The 14,733-nt window shown below is 38.8% G+C and overlaps 1 protein-coding gene across 1 annotated transcript in view; it reads left to right on the top strand.

The window, feature by feature from the left end:
- The window catches only part of greb1 (growth regulating estrogen receptor binding 1), a 212,903-nt gene that overhangs the window by 165,355 nt on the left and 32,815 nt on the right, over positions 1-14,733 (top strand). Inside the window, 4 exon segments of the mRNA XM_052024566.1 lie at positions 3,247-3,433; positions 4,212-4,348; positions 8,404-8,743; positions 12,859-12,974. Coding sequence (XP_051880526.1) covers positions 3,247-3,433; positions 4,212-4,348; positions 8,404-8,743; positions 12,859-12,974 — 780 coding nt within the window.

Genomic DNA, 14,733 nt, shown 5'->3' with positions numbered 1-14,733 from the left:
TACCTGCATCTACCTATCACCACCTAGTGCCCACCCCACCTTCCCTCTTTTGTCCACCTATCACTGCTCTGCTTTTCCCTCCTGTATATTGGGCTTCCCCTTTTCCTATCTTCAGTCCTGAGGAAGGGTCCTGACCTGAAACGTTGTCCGCTTGCTTTTCTCCACGGATGCTGCCTGGCCTGCTGAGTTCCTCCAGCATCATCGTGTTTTTCATCACCATTACTTACTCTGAAATTGATCAGCTGTCTGAATATTTGGAATGGATCAGAAATGCACAGGCTTATAATTACTTTTATATTTCTGCTTATTAATGACTTTTAATAAGCTTACAGTATTTGTTTAAAAATGTTTAAATATCATAGAATTGTCTGTGCTTAGCATCATCAGGGTAAATGTTTTTATTTTGTCCATTGAGAATAATATTCCTTAGCTGTCAATAAAGTTTCGAACATTGGCATTGCTCTTAGGATCATACCAGTAGTAGAACTAAGTTTTTACAATTTTCTATTCTTTGCTATGGATACCAATGAGAACTTAATGAAAGTAAATTTCATCCTCCGCTTAGTCTTAATGTAATAGTATTTACTCTTATACACAACAGTAGTCCAGAATTTCTAAAATAAGAATGATGGAAATTATGGATTTGGATCTCAGCATATGTAATTATATGCTTTGCCTGAGATTATGTTCTAATACAAGTTACCAAGACATATCTATTACAAGAAGCCTGATGGACATGTTTTTAAAAAGTCATAGTCTCACAAGCTTGTGTGCTGTTTTTAATGTTTCGCATGCATGTAAGTGTCCAGCCATGCATGCGAAACATTAGCACTTGCACCTTTCAACATTTCTAAAGCCTTCTTTAAACCCAAGGCTCCCAGCTTTTGCAGTCTGCACTTCACCCTGGTTGTGGAACTTATAAAAGTCTCCTTGTTGAGGACTCTAATTTTTTTTTATTCCAAAATAAACTTTATTCATCATAAAAAAAAAACTATATACAACAATAAAGCAGTGCAAACCTTTACATTCGTGTACAGATCCGTCATTAGTATTACCTTTTTATATAAAAAACACAGCACTGATGCCTCTCGTGTGATGTTGTTGCAGTGGTGTGGAGATGCAGCATTCCACTGAGTTTTAAAAATGCTAATGTCTCTGGGACTGATTCTGTGAAACCACATTTTGTTCGTGCTGAGGTCAACCTCGTGCTTGATTGTTAAATCAGAAATATTAGAATCACTGAAAGAGCAGAGTGAAGATTTAAGTGTTTCCTTAACAGATAGACTGAATGGAGGAAGCAGATGATAAGGAAATGTGCTGAATGTGTCCGTTCTTCATAAGATAAACTATTTGCTGGAGAGTTTTTTTTGTTATTGAGGTGGAAGGAATAAGCCAAAGGTAGTGAAATATTTGGTGCCGGTGTCAGCATTGTATTTACAATCCGATATAACATAACCTGGGCCAAGCACTGTGTACCTTCTTGGTCAGCACCAATAGTATATTTGAGAATCATCCACATCAAACAAAATCACTAACTACTTAAATGCAGACTGGAAGATTGGAAATCTGGCACTAAACAGCTGGTTTTATTGTGATCTGAGCAATGGACTACATTCATAAATACACGATCGAACCTGTGATTCAGCAGGCATCAATGAAACTTTAAGCCTATCATTCCGTGCTACATTATCTTGTTCCTCATGAGACAACCAAATTGTTTAAATTTAATTTTTGCTTTTACTGACATTGTCATTGCTTTAAATAAGTATAATTTATTTTCTTCAATATGCAAAAAGAGAATTGAACAAAGTTGAATGTGAAAAATAATTATCAACTTCCTTTGTCTGGAAACACAGACAGAAATTGGCCAAAACATCAGAGACCCGAAACTGCACCGTGGGATCTTTTCAGTTTTGCATGGTTTGCTACAATACTACATGGTATCTCAGATTACAACCTAATTTAATCTGAGACGCATAGGCATAGATCGAAACACTCAGCAGGAGTCATATAGACAAGAGCTAAAATAGATATTAAGTGGGATTATAATTGGGTTCTTGTAAAATTGAGTATCTTCTGTCTCCTGTCTGTTCCTGGCAGGAAGTGGATGGGATTATTATTTCCAGTGATAGGATAATCCAAGGAAGAAATAAATGCTTAGGAAAGATGCCAAGAGGGGAAAGGCTGGTTCAGGGGGCTCCTTCTGGAGCTGGAGAAAGACCTATGTACCTCTTTAGCCCACAAGAAATTGTTCAAGTTTCTAGCCCTCACTTTATTTTCTTTTTTGTAAATTAAATATTAATTTATTCTATATAATGTGTGTGTATAAAGAAATATACTTTTAAATAATACATAAATCCAGGTGGGTTTTGCAGTAGTCCACCTGACTAATGTAATGACAAAGGAGGTTGCATTGAGCTTTTGGTCAACTTTCATGCATCTGATCCACCATTTTTTAAACTTGCTGCTGCTTGTCAGTGTAAAGGCTTATGTCAAACAACACGTGGCTTTTATTTCAATATTGCATTTTTAAGAGGCTGTTTTCTATATTGCTTGTTGAAACAGCGCAAAATTTCAGAATCATCATTTTGTCAAGCTGGCGTAATAGTGGTTGGATGCTAGCCCTTGCATTGAGACCATTATAAATGGCGCGGGTGAATTGGCAACAAGCGTACTATTAACTGATCTGGTCATATGGTGTGTGATTTGTTTTATGTTTTCTCTTGAGCATTGGTATTTAGAGTAAGTAAAATCGACTCTATTGTGGGGAGAGGGAGATGTAATTTTACAGCTGCTAGGAATCGATCAACTAACTTCTAATTGAATTGATCCCTACTTGTAGTGGATTCTGATTAATGGTGATCGTGAAACATGTTGATGCAACACCAGTACCAAAAGCAGTGTAAAGTGCACTATTCAGGACGAGTGATGGTGTTATGTTACAATAAACGGCAAATGGATTTCTCAGCTAATGTGTTCAGTCAACATAGACAGCAGCATACTTGTTGCACATTAGTAATTAATTTACCTTTTTAACATAAATAATTCACGGTGGTTGCTCTTTCATCTGCAACATTTTTACTCTTTAAACAAACAACCATCACTTATTTTTCTTTTTGAATTTGTTTGCCTTGCATTTTTCTTGTTTTTGCTGTATTTTTATAAGGCATTTTGCTGCATCAGGACTTGTATTTATCGAATGATCTCACTGATTCACACTCCTGTGCTTTTTTGTCCTGATTTTAGTGGAGGAGCAGTTCCACGAAGTGAACCATTCCTGGGCGTAGCAGACAGAATCGTAAACTGCAGAGAAATGAAAGAAGCTCTGAATGTCTTAACACTCCAAGTTACGTCTTTCCCCTTTGCTTTCCAAACACAGCAGACCTACATCAGCCCCTATAATGAGATCCATTGGCCATCATCCTGGAACAATGTAAATGTTACTGGTGTTTACCATTCCTAATACATAAATGTTCTTCACTTACGCTATAATTGAGTGAGAGCATATTGAGAAGGCAGAATCCTTTTTACTGATTGTTAGAACCTTTGGTCAAAGGATTGATAAAAATAATTGAAAAAGCAAATATTCTACCTTTCCTACTTTGCTGATCTGAACCAGGCAACATTAAGGTTGGATGAGAGAAGGCAAAATGAGCCAATGAATTTTGTTCATTTATTGTCATCAAGTGACCACTGTTGAAAAGTGCGGGTAAACTGTGACTGACTTGTGTTTTGTCCCAGTCACTGAATAGCCAGTCAAGGCTCCTGTGACATAATTGAGACCCTGCATCAGGGCTGAGAGTGTAGAGGGAAGATACAGTATAAAGGGGTGAGAGGGAGGAGTGAGACAGGGCTGGTAGGTGATAGGTGGAACCAGTGAGATGGCGGTTGATAGGCAGATGGAGCGTGGTGGGGGGGGGGGTGATGGTGCCACCAGGTGGCACCTGCCCACTTTTTTTTGTACCTGGTTCTACCTAACACCCACCAGCTTCTGTGTCAAAATTCATCTCATTGTCTGATGTGTGGATGAGTTTTTTTGTATCTCACAAATCATTAAACTATCTAAATTGACAGGATTATTCTGTTCTTATTTCTTGGTAATTTATAACCTAATTGTTAGAGTAAAATTCTGAGGCTTAGTCATTTTTTCTGTAAAATACATAGTAGTTAGTTGATGTTGTGTACTTTGTTCTGTTCTTTGCATCTTGTAGAGAGTGGACTTGTATCAGGAAAACAACAAGTACTTTGGGCTTTCAGACTTCATTGATTCCACGTACTCTGGTCACAGGCTTCCATTGTTGAGATATGACAGTTCATTTGAGGCAATGGTTAATGCAGTACAAGAAAGGTGGGTAATTAATACAGTTTCATGATCAACATAACAAGCTTTAACTCCAGAGGTCACATCAAACCTGTATGGTTATCTCAATGATTTGCTAGGACTGGTACGAGGGAAAAGGTAGCACATAGCAAGCTGCAAGTCCATGAGATGCTCGCTACAGTTGTGAGACATCATTTAAGAAGCAAGACCTGAACAGCCTGAATGTACTTTCACCTCATGTTTTACACATTTTCCTGATTTTTTTTTAAATTTGTGTTTTGCCATCCATTGTGAATACTCAAATTGGAGTGCACAGTATTTGCTACAGCAGGAATATACTTCTATTTCCATGTTCAGTTCATGATTATGCACCGTGATGCATAATCTGAGATGTGTGCATTCTTCTAGTTCTTGTGCATTCCTGCATTTCATCATGCTAGTGTTACTTGTGTCTTCAACTTTTTTGCACTGTACTGCTGCCGCAAGACAACAAATTTCACGTCATATAAGATAATGATAATGAACCTGATTCTAATTCTACTTGTAAACTCACATTTCCTCTCCATGCTTCTCTACCTTTTCTCTTTTAAGATGTCCCTTAAACATCTCTTTGATCATGGTTTTGGGACACTGGACTAATGCCCTCTTTAAGAGACTAATTGTTAAACTTATTTGATACATCTTCCGAGAAGTGCCTCAAAATGCTTTATGATCATAAAAGATACAACACAAATTGCATGTTGTTATTCTTTAGGTCTGACTGGGGCAAATCAATCCTGCTCAGATTGGACTATTCCGTATGTCCTTTCACAATGGGGAAGATGAACGTTGTCAGATTGCTTGCTCTGTTTGTGCTTTCACACTGGGTCATTTATAACAGAACATTGTGCTCCCATTTGAGTTGTGCTCACTACAGAGAACTGCATGCACCTAATTATTCATTTGAAATCTGATGCCAATTCAAGCAATATTGAGGGAAAAGGAATCAAAAATAGCTAATAAAAATAATTTACAAAAAACAAATCATCCAGCATATTATAATAAAATGTCTGACAATGGAGGGAACAGTTGAAGTGTATGGCATATGCTGTAAGCTGCTTTGTATTTAGTTTAAATAGCCAAAGATATAGCTGCAAATGCAAACAGATATACCAATCAATCTTTGGTTTGCCCAATCCTGCTAGCTTGCCTAAAAATCAAGTGTCGAGGCATCATCAGAAACTGACCATTTAACGCTGTTAAAGTGCACCAATTGGTCATTTCCTGGCCTGGAGGCCTTCAGAGGATTCAGTTCAGCTCTGTTGTAGGAGGATTAAGGATTGTGGTGGTGATAGTGGGGTTGGGTAGGCTTGCTTGTCATTGGATGAGCAGGGTCTAGAGGACGATGGAGGGTTAACAGAAGATCGTGGCCAGGAGTGGGTCCATCCGTCGGAGTATATGAGGATCTGAATGGGGAAGTGAAGGTTAGGGTTGTTTGGAGTATATAGTATCAGTGCATTTGGCGGGTTTGTGGGAGGCTGTTGGGTTGGGGCCAATAATGACGCGAGGGATGGTGCCAGGGGAAATTAGGGCATCAGGGAAGCAAGGGTGTTAGAGCTTAGAGTGATCAAGTGAGGTAGGGAATGGGTCTGGTAGCTATGGAGGTGATGCCACTGCTGCATGGAACTCTGGAACAACAATGAGATCCCATTCAGGTATAGTTGTATTCAAATGTAATAGTTGTTGGATAGACCAAGGGAATCATGGATAACTTTTATAAAACACTGGTTTTCCAGCATTGTGTTTTGTTCTTGGTTCCACACTTTAGGAAAGATGCAAAGACTTTAGACAGAGTGCAGAAGAGATTTATCAAAACAATTCCATGGATGAAGAACTTTGGTTCTGTGGAAAGACAGGAGAAGCTGGGGTTGTTCTCCCTGGAACGGAGAAGGTTGAGAGTGGGTCTTTTAGAGGTATTTAAAATCATGCAGGCTGTAGACAAAGTAGAAAGGGAGAAGCTGTTCCCATTGGCAGAGGGGACCAGAAGCAGGGGATATGGAATGAAGGTGAATAGCAAATGAATCAAAACTAACTTGAGGAAAATCTGTCTTACAAAGTGAGTAGCTGGGGTGGAATGCACTGGCAGGAATAGTTTCAATGATAGCATTCAAAAGGACAACTAGAAAAACTGCAGATGCTGGAAATACTCAGCAGGTCGGTCCACATCAGTGGGTAGAGAAACGGTTAACATTTCAGGTTGAAGACCCTTGTTGTCAGAACTGGGAAGAAGAGAGAAGCTGGTGAAGCTGCAGGGAGGGGAATGTCTCTGTTAGGGTAAAACTGGGGTGACCATGGGGGTAAGCTGTAAACAAGATTATCTGGTCAGTGAGTGAATGGACCAGTTAGAGATTGCGAATATAGACAAAAGAACATTGACAAAGGGAAGTAGGAGTTGTGGAAAGTGGAATAGGAAGACATGCCTGGCAGGTCAGGCTGGGAATATCCTCCACTTCCAGAGAAACACAAATGGGGAAAAAAAAGGAAACAAAAACAAAGAAGGTGATCCAATATCACAGATGGATGACTGACACAGACAGAGAAATCAAGTTACCTGAAGCTGTAGAATTTAGTGTTGAGTTCAGAAGGCAACAATCTGCCTAGATGAGGTGCTGTTCCTCAAGCTGGCACTGGGCTTCATTGTGACACTACAGGAACCTACAGACAGAGAGGTCAGAATAGGAGTGGGATGGAGAATTAAAGTGGTAGGCAACGGGAAGCTCAGGGTCACCCCTGTGAACTGAAGGCAGGTGCTCTGCAAAGCAGTCACAAATCTGCATTTGTTTTGTAAAGTAGACCTCATTGTGAATACGAAATTCAGTACACTAGATTGAAAGAAGTGCATGGGAATTGCTGCTACGCCTGGAAAGACTGGTTGGCTCCCAGGATGGTGGGAAAGGAAGAGGTGAAGGACAAGTGTGGCATTGCCGGAAGTTGCAAGGGAAAGTACTGTAAGAAGAGGATGATTGGCGGGAATGGAAGAATGGACCAGGGAGTTGTGAAGGGAAATGGTCCCTGCAAGATGCTGAAAGGGGAGGAGAAGGGATGTGTCTGGTGGTGGAATCTCTTTCAAGCTGGTGGAAATTGCAGAGAATGTGGAGGCTGGTGTGGTCTCCATTGTATTTTCTCCAATGATGTGACTTTACGCACAGGTGTCCCTGAAGTATATTCCTTCTTCCTGAATCATGGCTTCCCTTCTACTATTGTTGTCAACAGCCTTGACAACACCTCATCCATTTCCTGTACCTCTGCTCTCACCTCCTCTCTTCTGGGACAGAATGAGGATAGAGTTCTCCTGGTCCTCGTATTTCACCCCTCCAACCTCTGCATTCAAGAGATCCTTCAGCAGAGAAGTCAGTAACTGTGGGGCTTATTGTTATGGGAAAATTAGAGGAGACTTCAAGTATTATTTCACTCAATGACCACTTGAACTCTGGCATCAGGGCTCTGGACCAAGAACACAAGCTGGATTAGCCTATGAAGCCCATTTTGACTGGTGTAGATACAATAGTGGAATGGCCTCCTGTGCTGTACAGTTTTGTGATTCTGGCTGATTCTGCTTTTCCCTTTTGTCCATTTTGCTTTTGACTTAACCACTATGGTTTTCGCTGCTTCAGCTAAACTAACCATTTTGATGTGTACAATTACATCTGTAAGAATAACATTCCTGAGTCTCTGCTGCTTTAATTCCAAAAGGTTTGGAAATCTTTTTGCTAATTAGGAAATATATTCCAATAATCCAATCCCATTTCATATGAATCCAGATCTAATGAAACAAGTGATTGATTAAGAAGTAGCACAAAATGATGTTTCCAGAAAATAGAATTACAACCATATACCAATGATGTCTATAACATAACAATGGAACCTAAGTATTTTCATGCAGTGCTAGAGTCAGTCGAACACTTTAAAATTCAATACGAGTATACACTAATATGTGCATTAGTAAGACAATTAATTTAAGGAGCTCCATATTTTCTATTGGTTAACTCTCTGTAAATGGTGAGAAAGTAAAGACCAATTAATTCTTTTTGTTTTGGTTTCAGGTTTCCCACGATACACCGCGCAGTGATCTGGACATATATTTTAATTCAGCATTACTCTGCAGCCATGATGGTAACAGCAGGGCACTCGCAGATGAAGAACTACTCTTCTGTGGAAACACTGGAGATAATTCAGAGCCTTATTAACTCCGCAAGGAGCTGCCCAAGTAGTCATAGTTACATGGTTTTACTCAGGATTCCCTCTGTTTCTCTGGCAGCACTGGCTTATGAACGATTATGTCAAGTTAGGTGCCGTCTGGGCCTGCAGTATAGATTTGAAATCATCCTTGGGACACCAAATGCAAAGATCACTATTGACCAGCACTTTCTGACACAACTGAAGGTAACCACTGGTTTATATTTACAATAATTAAATTCCATGTCAAATGATCCCTAAAATATGAAATTATCTCTCTTCTTTACCTAGAAGTTCCTTGGTGCCTGTTATGTCTTCATAGGTGCACTGAGGCACAACGTATATAGATGCAAAGAGATGGTTGTTAATTGTTAGGCAGAACATCTAAACTATTTCTACGTTGAGGCTATTATCAGGCAGACTGAATGTTCCAGACTCTATGACAATGTTACATTACTGCAGAGAAGGCACACCATGGCTTTCCAATAGGATCACAATATGAATGCATACATGGATACAGAGAGAATGCCATGACCATGCTTAAAGATACATTGCACTGCATTATCCTTTTTTTTTTAAAAAGCAACAAATTGGTAGAAGGAGTAGAGAGGAAAAGAAATACGACAATGGATTTAAGTGGGTCTTGGAACTCGCTTCCTGACAGGGTGGTAGAGGAAGAAACCCTCATACATTGGGGGAAAAAAAGCTACCAGAGTGACTACTAGGAAAGCCAAAACTTGTAATGCTATGGACTAAGAGTTGGGGATTAACCTATAGTTCAGCATGAATGTGATAATCCAAAAGGCCTCAATATGGATTTCTGTGATTCTCTGAAAGTAAACATCTGTAAATGTGATGATCTGCAGTGTAACAATGAAAGAAGCTAGAGTTCTGGACTGGCTCTCAGCATCTAAAACACACCACTTGCTGCCTCTGAAAGAGCTTTGACTTAATACTCTGCAAGTCAATTTTGATTTGGTTTCTAACCTGATTAGTTGTACAGTAGACAAAGTACAAGGTACGCGGATGTGATGAGTAACACTGGATACAGTTGGTGCCCATCAGCCATTTATGTATTATCCCAGATATACAGAACACCATGCATGGGCCCACTATGATGCATTTTCTAAATGAACCAAAGTACAGTCTCCCTGTAATGTAAACCACAGACCATAGCAGATGCATGTTTCTTTCAAACTGTGACAAGTCTCTTGAGGGTCCATATTTATCTTTATTTCTAATAATGTTGATTTTGGGGAAATAAGCCCTTGTTGCATTTTGGATTATCTTTCTGCTCAATTAGCTTTCATAACAATATAACAATAAGACATTGATTTACCTTACTGTCATTAAATTTTGCTCCAGTGTTTCTGTAGTCTTTGAAAAGGCTGCAATTCGAGCTAAAACTAATAGTCCTAAAGACAGCATTTTGCTCGGCAAATCCACATCATTCCCACACAAAAAGCAAATCAGAGGTCCTGACCCGAAATGTTGACTGCCTGATTTTCTTCACTGATGCTGCCTGGCCTGCTGAGTTCTTCCAGCATCATAGTGTTTTTCATCTGGAATTATGTCCAGAGAAACAAAGGACTGCAGATGCTGATGGAATCTAGACATCTTTACTTAAGGTGAACACTTGAATAAAAAATAGCACATCCTGTAGGCCTTGTATTAACAGTTGCTAAAGGCACATGCACTCAAATTAGCCCTCACATGAAATGATCTGATGCAATTAATGATTTCCAATGTAGCTTTTAGCCTGCTGTTGTATTGTTGATCTTGTTTGCCAATGATGTCGATCCCTAGCGTTCTACTCATGAACATTCTGGTGTTCACTTTGTGATTAATTTATTCAAGTCATTTCCAAAAGCTTTGACCTGATTTGACATTGTGCATTATATTAATACAATTTTCTACTTTATGAAACTTCAAAACTATATTTTTGTCTGAAAACACATTAGAATACCCTGAGGTGATCTAAATTCAAGTCTTTCTTTAATACCTTTGTACTCTTGTCTGCCTGTCTTCTTTCCTTTGAGCTATTAGGCATGTATCCTAAAGGCTCTGCCTCCTCATTTCATTTTGTGTGAATGAATCCAGGTTCATTATTACCGAGCACCTCAAAAACTATGGAACTCTTATCTTGAGATGTTCCAATAAATAACAGTGGATAATATTGCAGCAATTTTAGGATAAAATTAAATAGTAGAATATCTGTTAGACATTCAATTTTCTTCAAAATATAAGAACTGTTTTGTTTTATTTTGTCTTCAGGTGGACCTGGGTAATAGTTATCTCTCAACTAACAGTACTGAAATAGGTAACCTGGTCATTAACCTCATTCTCATTGCAGTGCAGACATTGGTTGCCACATTTTCCCCCATTCCAACTGTGACTGCAGTTCCAAAAGTACTTTACTGGCTTTTAAGTGCTTTGCTTTCCATTGGGAGCAGTAAAGAATAACATGATGTTAAAAAAGGTTTCTGTAGTTATTGAGAATTTACATAGGGCAACTAGGAAAAGACTATTCAATCTGGTTAATGATGGGCAATTGTCAGTTTAAGATAATCATAAATATAGTGAGAAGGGAATTAACAGAAACATTGCTGTACTAAAGCTGCTAAGATATGAAATACTTAGTCATGGGATTGGTTGAAGCTGCACTCATTGAATTGGACAGTATTGTGATGGTAAAAATACAGGGATATGTGGAAGAGAATGAGAAACCATATTAGTTTGAGTTATTCTTTCAAAAAGTTGGTTTTGCTACACTGGGCAGAATGGCCTACTTCAATTACAGTGGCATGCAAAAGTTTGGGCACCCTGGTCAAAATTTCTGTTACTGTGAATAGTTAAGTGAGTAGAAGATGAACTGATCTCCAAAAGTCATAAAGTTAAAGATGAAACACATTTCAACATTCAAGCAGATTGATGTATTATTTTTGTTTGTACAATTTTAGAGTGAAAAAAGGAAAGGACCACCATGCAAAAGTTTGGGCACCCCAGGAGATTTAAGCTCTCAGATAACTTTTACCAAGGTCTCAGACCTTCATTAGCTTGTTTAGGGCTATGGCTTGTTCACAGTCATCGTTAGGAAAGGCCAGGTGATGCAAATTTCAAAGCTTTATAAACACTCTGACTCCTAAACCTTGTCCAACAATCAGCAGCCATGGGCTCCTCTAAGCAGCTGCCTAGCACTCTGAAAGTTAAGATAGAATCTTTTTGGCCGCAATGAGCAAAGGTATGTTTGGAGGAAAAGGGTGCAGAATTTCATGAAAAGAACACCTCTCCAACTGTTAAGCACAGGGTGAATCAATCATGCTTTGGCTTGTGTTGCAGCCAGTGGCATGGGGAACATTTCACTGGTAGAGGGAAGAATGAATTCAATTAAATGCCAGCAAATTCTGGAAACAAACATCACACCATCTGTAAAAAAAAAGCTGAAGTGAAAAGAGGATGGCTTTCTACAACAGGTTAACGATCCTAAACACACCTCAAAATCCTACCTCAAGAGCTACAAGCTGAAGGTTTTGCCATGGCCCTCACAGTCCCCAACCTAAACATCATCGAAAATCTGTGGATAGACCTCAAAAGAGCAGTGCATGCAAGACGGCCCAAGAATCTCACAGAACTAGAAGCCTTTTGCAAGGAAGAATGGGCGAAAAATCCCCCAAACAAGAATTGAAGGACTCTTAGCTGGCTACAGAAAGTGTTTTCTGTGATACTTTGCCAAAGGGGGGTTTTACTAAGTACTGACCATGCAGGGTGCCCAAACTTTTGCTTTGGGCCCTTTTCCTTTTTTGTTATTTTGAAACTGTAAAAGATGGAAATAAAAAGTAATCTTGCTTAAAATATTAAAGAAATGTGTCATCTTTAACTTTATGCCTTTCGGAAATCAGGTCATCTTTTACTCGCTTTGCTATTCACAGTAACATAAATTTTGACCAGGGTGCCTGAACTTTTGCATGCCACTGTATGTGATCTTCTAATTTTTAAGTACCAACATCACTCCTTGTCATTTGACAAACTGGTAGTTGTTCATCTGATCTGAGTCTCAGTCAGTTAATTATCTACATATTTAATATACTGTTTATGAATGAAGTAAATCCCTACAGCTTGATATCAACAGGTGCAAACTGATTTGAAAATAATTGTGAAGCATAAATGGCCAAATAAATGGTTCTCAGCTCCCCTTACTGTGAACGCTAATGATATTTCATTTGATTTACGGACAGGAGCATTGGCTCAGTGGAACAGATCAGATTGAATATTCAGTAAATGTATACTACCATTTGATTACAGTGTGTCTGTTGTTTTGAAAGGGCTGGCAAAGGATAGAAGATCCTGATTGGGCACCTCAAACCTACTTGGATCTTGAAGACCTGCCGTGCATACTTATCCTGTCTGGCACTGATCATTACGGAGAATCTTTTCCAAGGTAGGCAACAACTTGAGAAAAATATTTTACTGCTTGTGTTTCCAGCTAAAATTTCTCACCAAAGTAATGAAGGGAAACTTGGTGAAGGAAATGTTTTCTTAGATATCATGGATAATGTGCATGACCAGTTTTCATTTTATGGTGGAGTTATTTAGCTATTTCTGGTGGAGTTTTCCATAGTGATAGGAACAGAGTGAACCTAATTGGAGATGAATTTTGTCATTTATTTCAGTATATCACTCATCTTGTTGCTCTTTTTGTCACTCTTCACTGGTCGTTTTATCGCTCGTCAATCAGTAGTTGTGATATTTTAAATAAATAAACTGTATTTTGCACTACTACAAAGCTGTCTTCTAAATACCTGAGCAAAGTTGCGGCAAGGATGGGGAAGCTCTTTTGCATCCATTTTAGTGGTTTGATGCAAGTACTTGCTAGGCCACTTCAGAAAGTAGTTAAGGACAGACAACAATGTAAGAAGGAGGCCAGAAGGATGAGCTACAATTGTTAAATTAGTAGTCCAGAGACATAAAGTCAATTCTACCTTTGTAGCTGTGGAAGTTAGATTCTATTGACCTGGAATTGGGGCAACAAAACTAGCCATTCATAACAATAACCTCAAAACTATTAGCTTGTTATAAAAACTGAATTAAAGCGCTGTAGGGGTGTAAATCCATAATACTTACCAGTTCTGGCCTATGTCATTGACACGTAAATGGTCTGGTAAGCCATCAGTTCAAGGGCAGTATGCAAATGGGTAACAGATGTTGGCCTCATCAGTGACTCCCAGATCCTGAAAAAGAAGTACATTAAAAAAAATTCCTTCTCTAAAGGTTGATTGATTTCAAGTCTTAGATTCATTTCTTGTCTAACTGGGTTTTGAATTGAAAATCGTTACTTCATTCCTCTCAAAGTATGATCTCAAAATAATTATGATGGCAACAGATTTCAGGCAATGGTCATGTCTTCTCAGTAACTCAATTTTAAGACATCTTTTAGATTGCCCTTAAGGACCAGCACTTTTTCTCATCTTTATTATTTATTTTTGATAAATTGATCACTTCAGGCAATGTTGTAATCACTCTCAGTGCCAGAAAGCATGGACATCATATGCAACTAATGCAAGGCAAGGAAATGTTTATTGATTCTTGCTGTTATGCTATGCTTGAGAGTTCCAGCATAGGGAATCCCCCAGTCCTTTACAAGTGGCTTGACATTTGACTGATTGTACAGAGACTGTAAGTGGATAAGCCAATTTGGTAAACTTCATTGAGCTTTTCTGCAAAGGTTAAGTAGTAATAGTTAGTCATATAATGAATATTTCTTTTGACTCCTAAGATTCTTTATAGTCTGACTTACCCACTGTGCTTCAGTATCACTGCTCACAAGTCTACTTGCACTCAACCAATATCATCTTCATTTCTTCTCCACTTCTCTCTTCTACAATTCTCTTGTTCCTTTCTGTTCCACACCCTTCCCTGCATCTTTGTGCTCTTTGTAGCTATGTTTCTTCTGTCCTATATTTTCTTCACTGCATAGCCACATCCACTTCCTTCTGGAGGAGTGTGTTCTCCCATCTTTGCCCAGTGTATTGTGCAAGCTTGATCCATCAGCAAGAGGCTGGAATCTCCATTATAATATTTAAATCAGGCACCCAGAATTCATTTTAGAATTTGATTTAACTTTTGTAGTTGGTGCCCAAGAGCTTATGAATTTAATGGCTGCCAGGGCAAATTGGCAAGCATTTTGAAATATTTTACTT

This window comes from Pristis pectinata, chromosome 10, assembly GCF_009764475.1.
Source record: "Pristis pectinata isolate sPriPec2 chromosome 10, sPriPec2.1.pri, whole genome shotgun sequence".
Taxonomy (NCBI): Eukaryota; Metazoa; Chordata; class Chondrichthyes; order Rhinopristiformes; family Pristidae; genus Pristis; species Pristis pectinata.
This window is presented reverse-complemented; position numbering and strand designations above follow the sequence as displayed.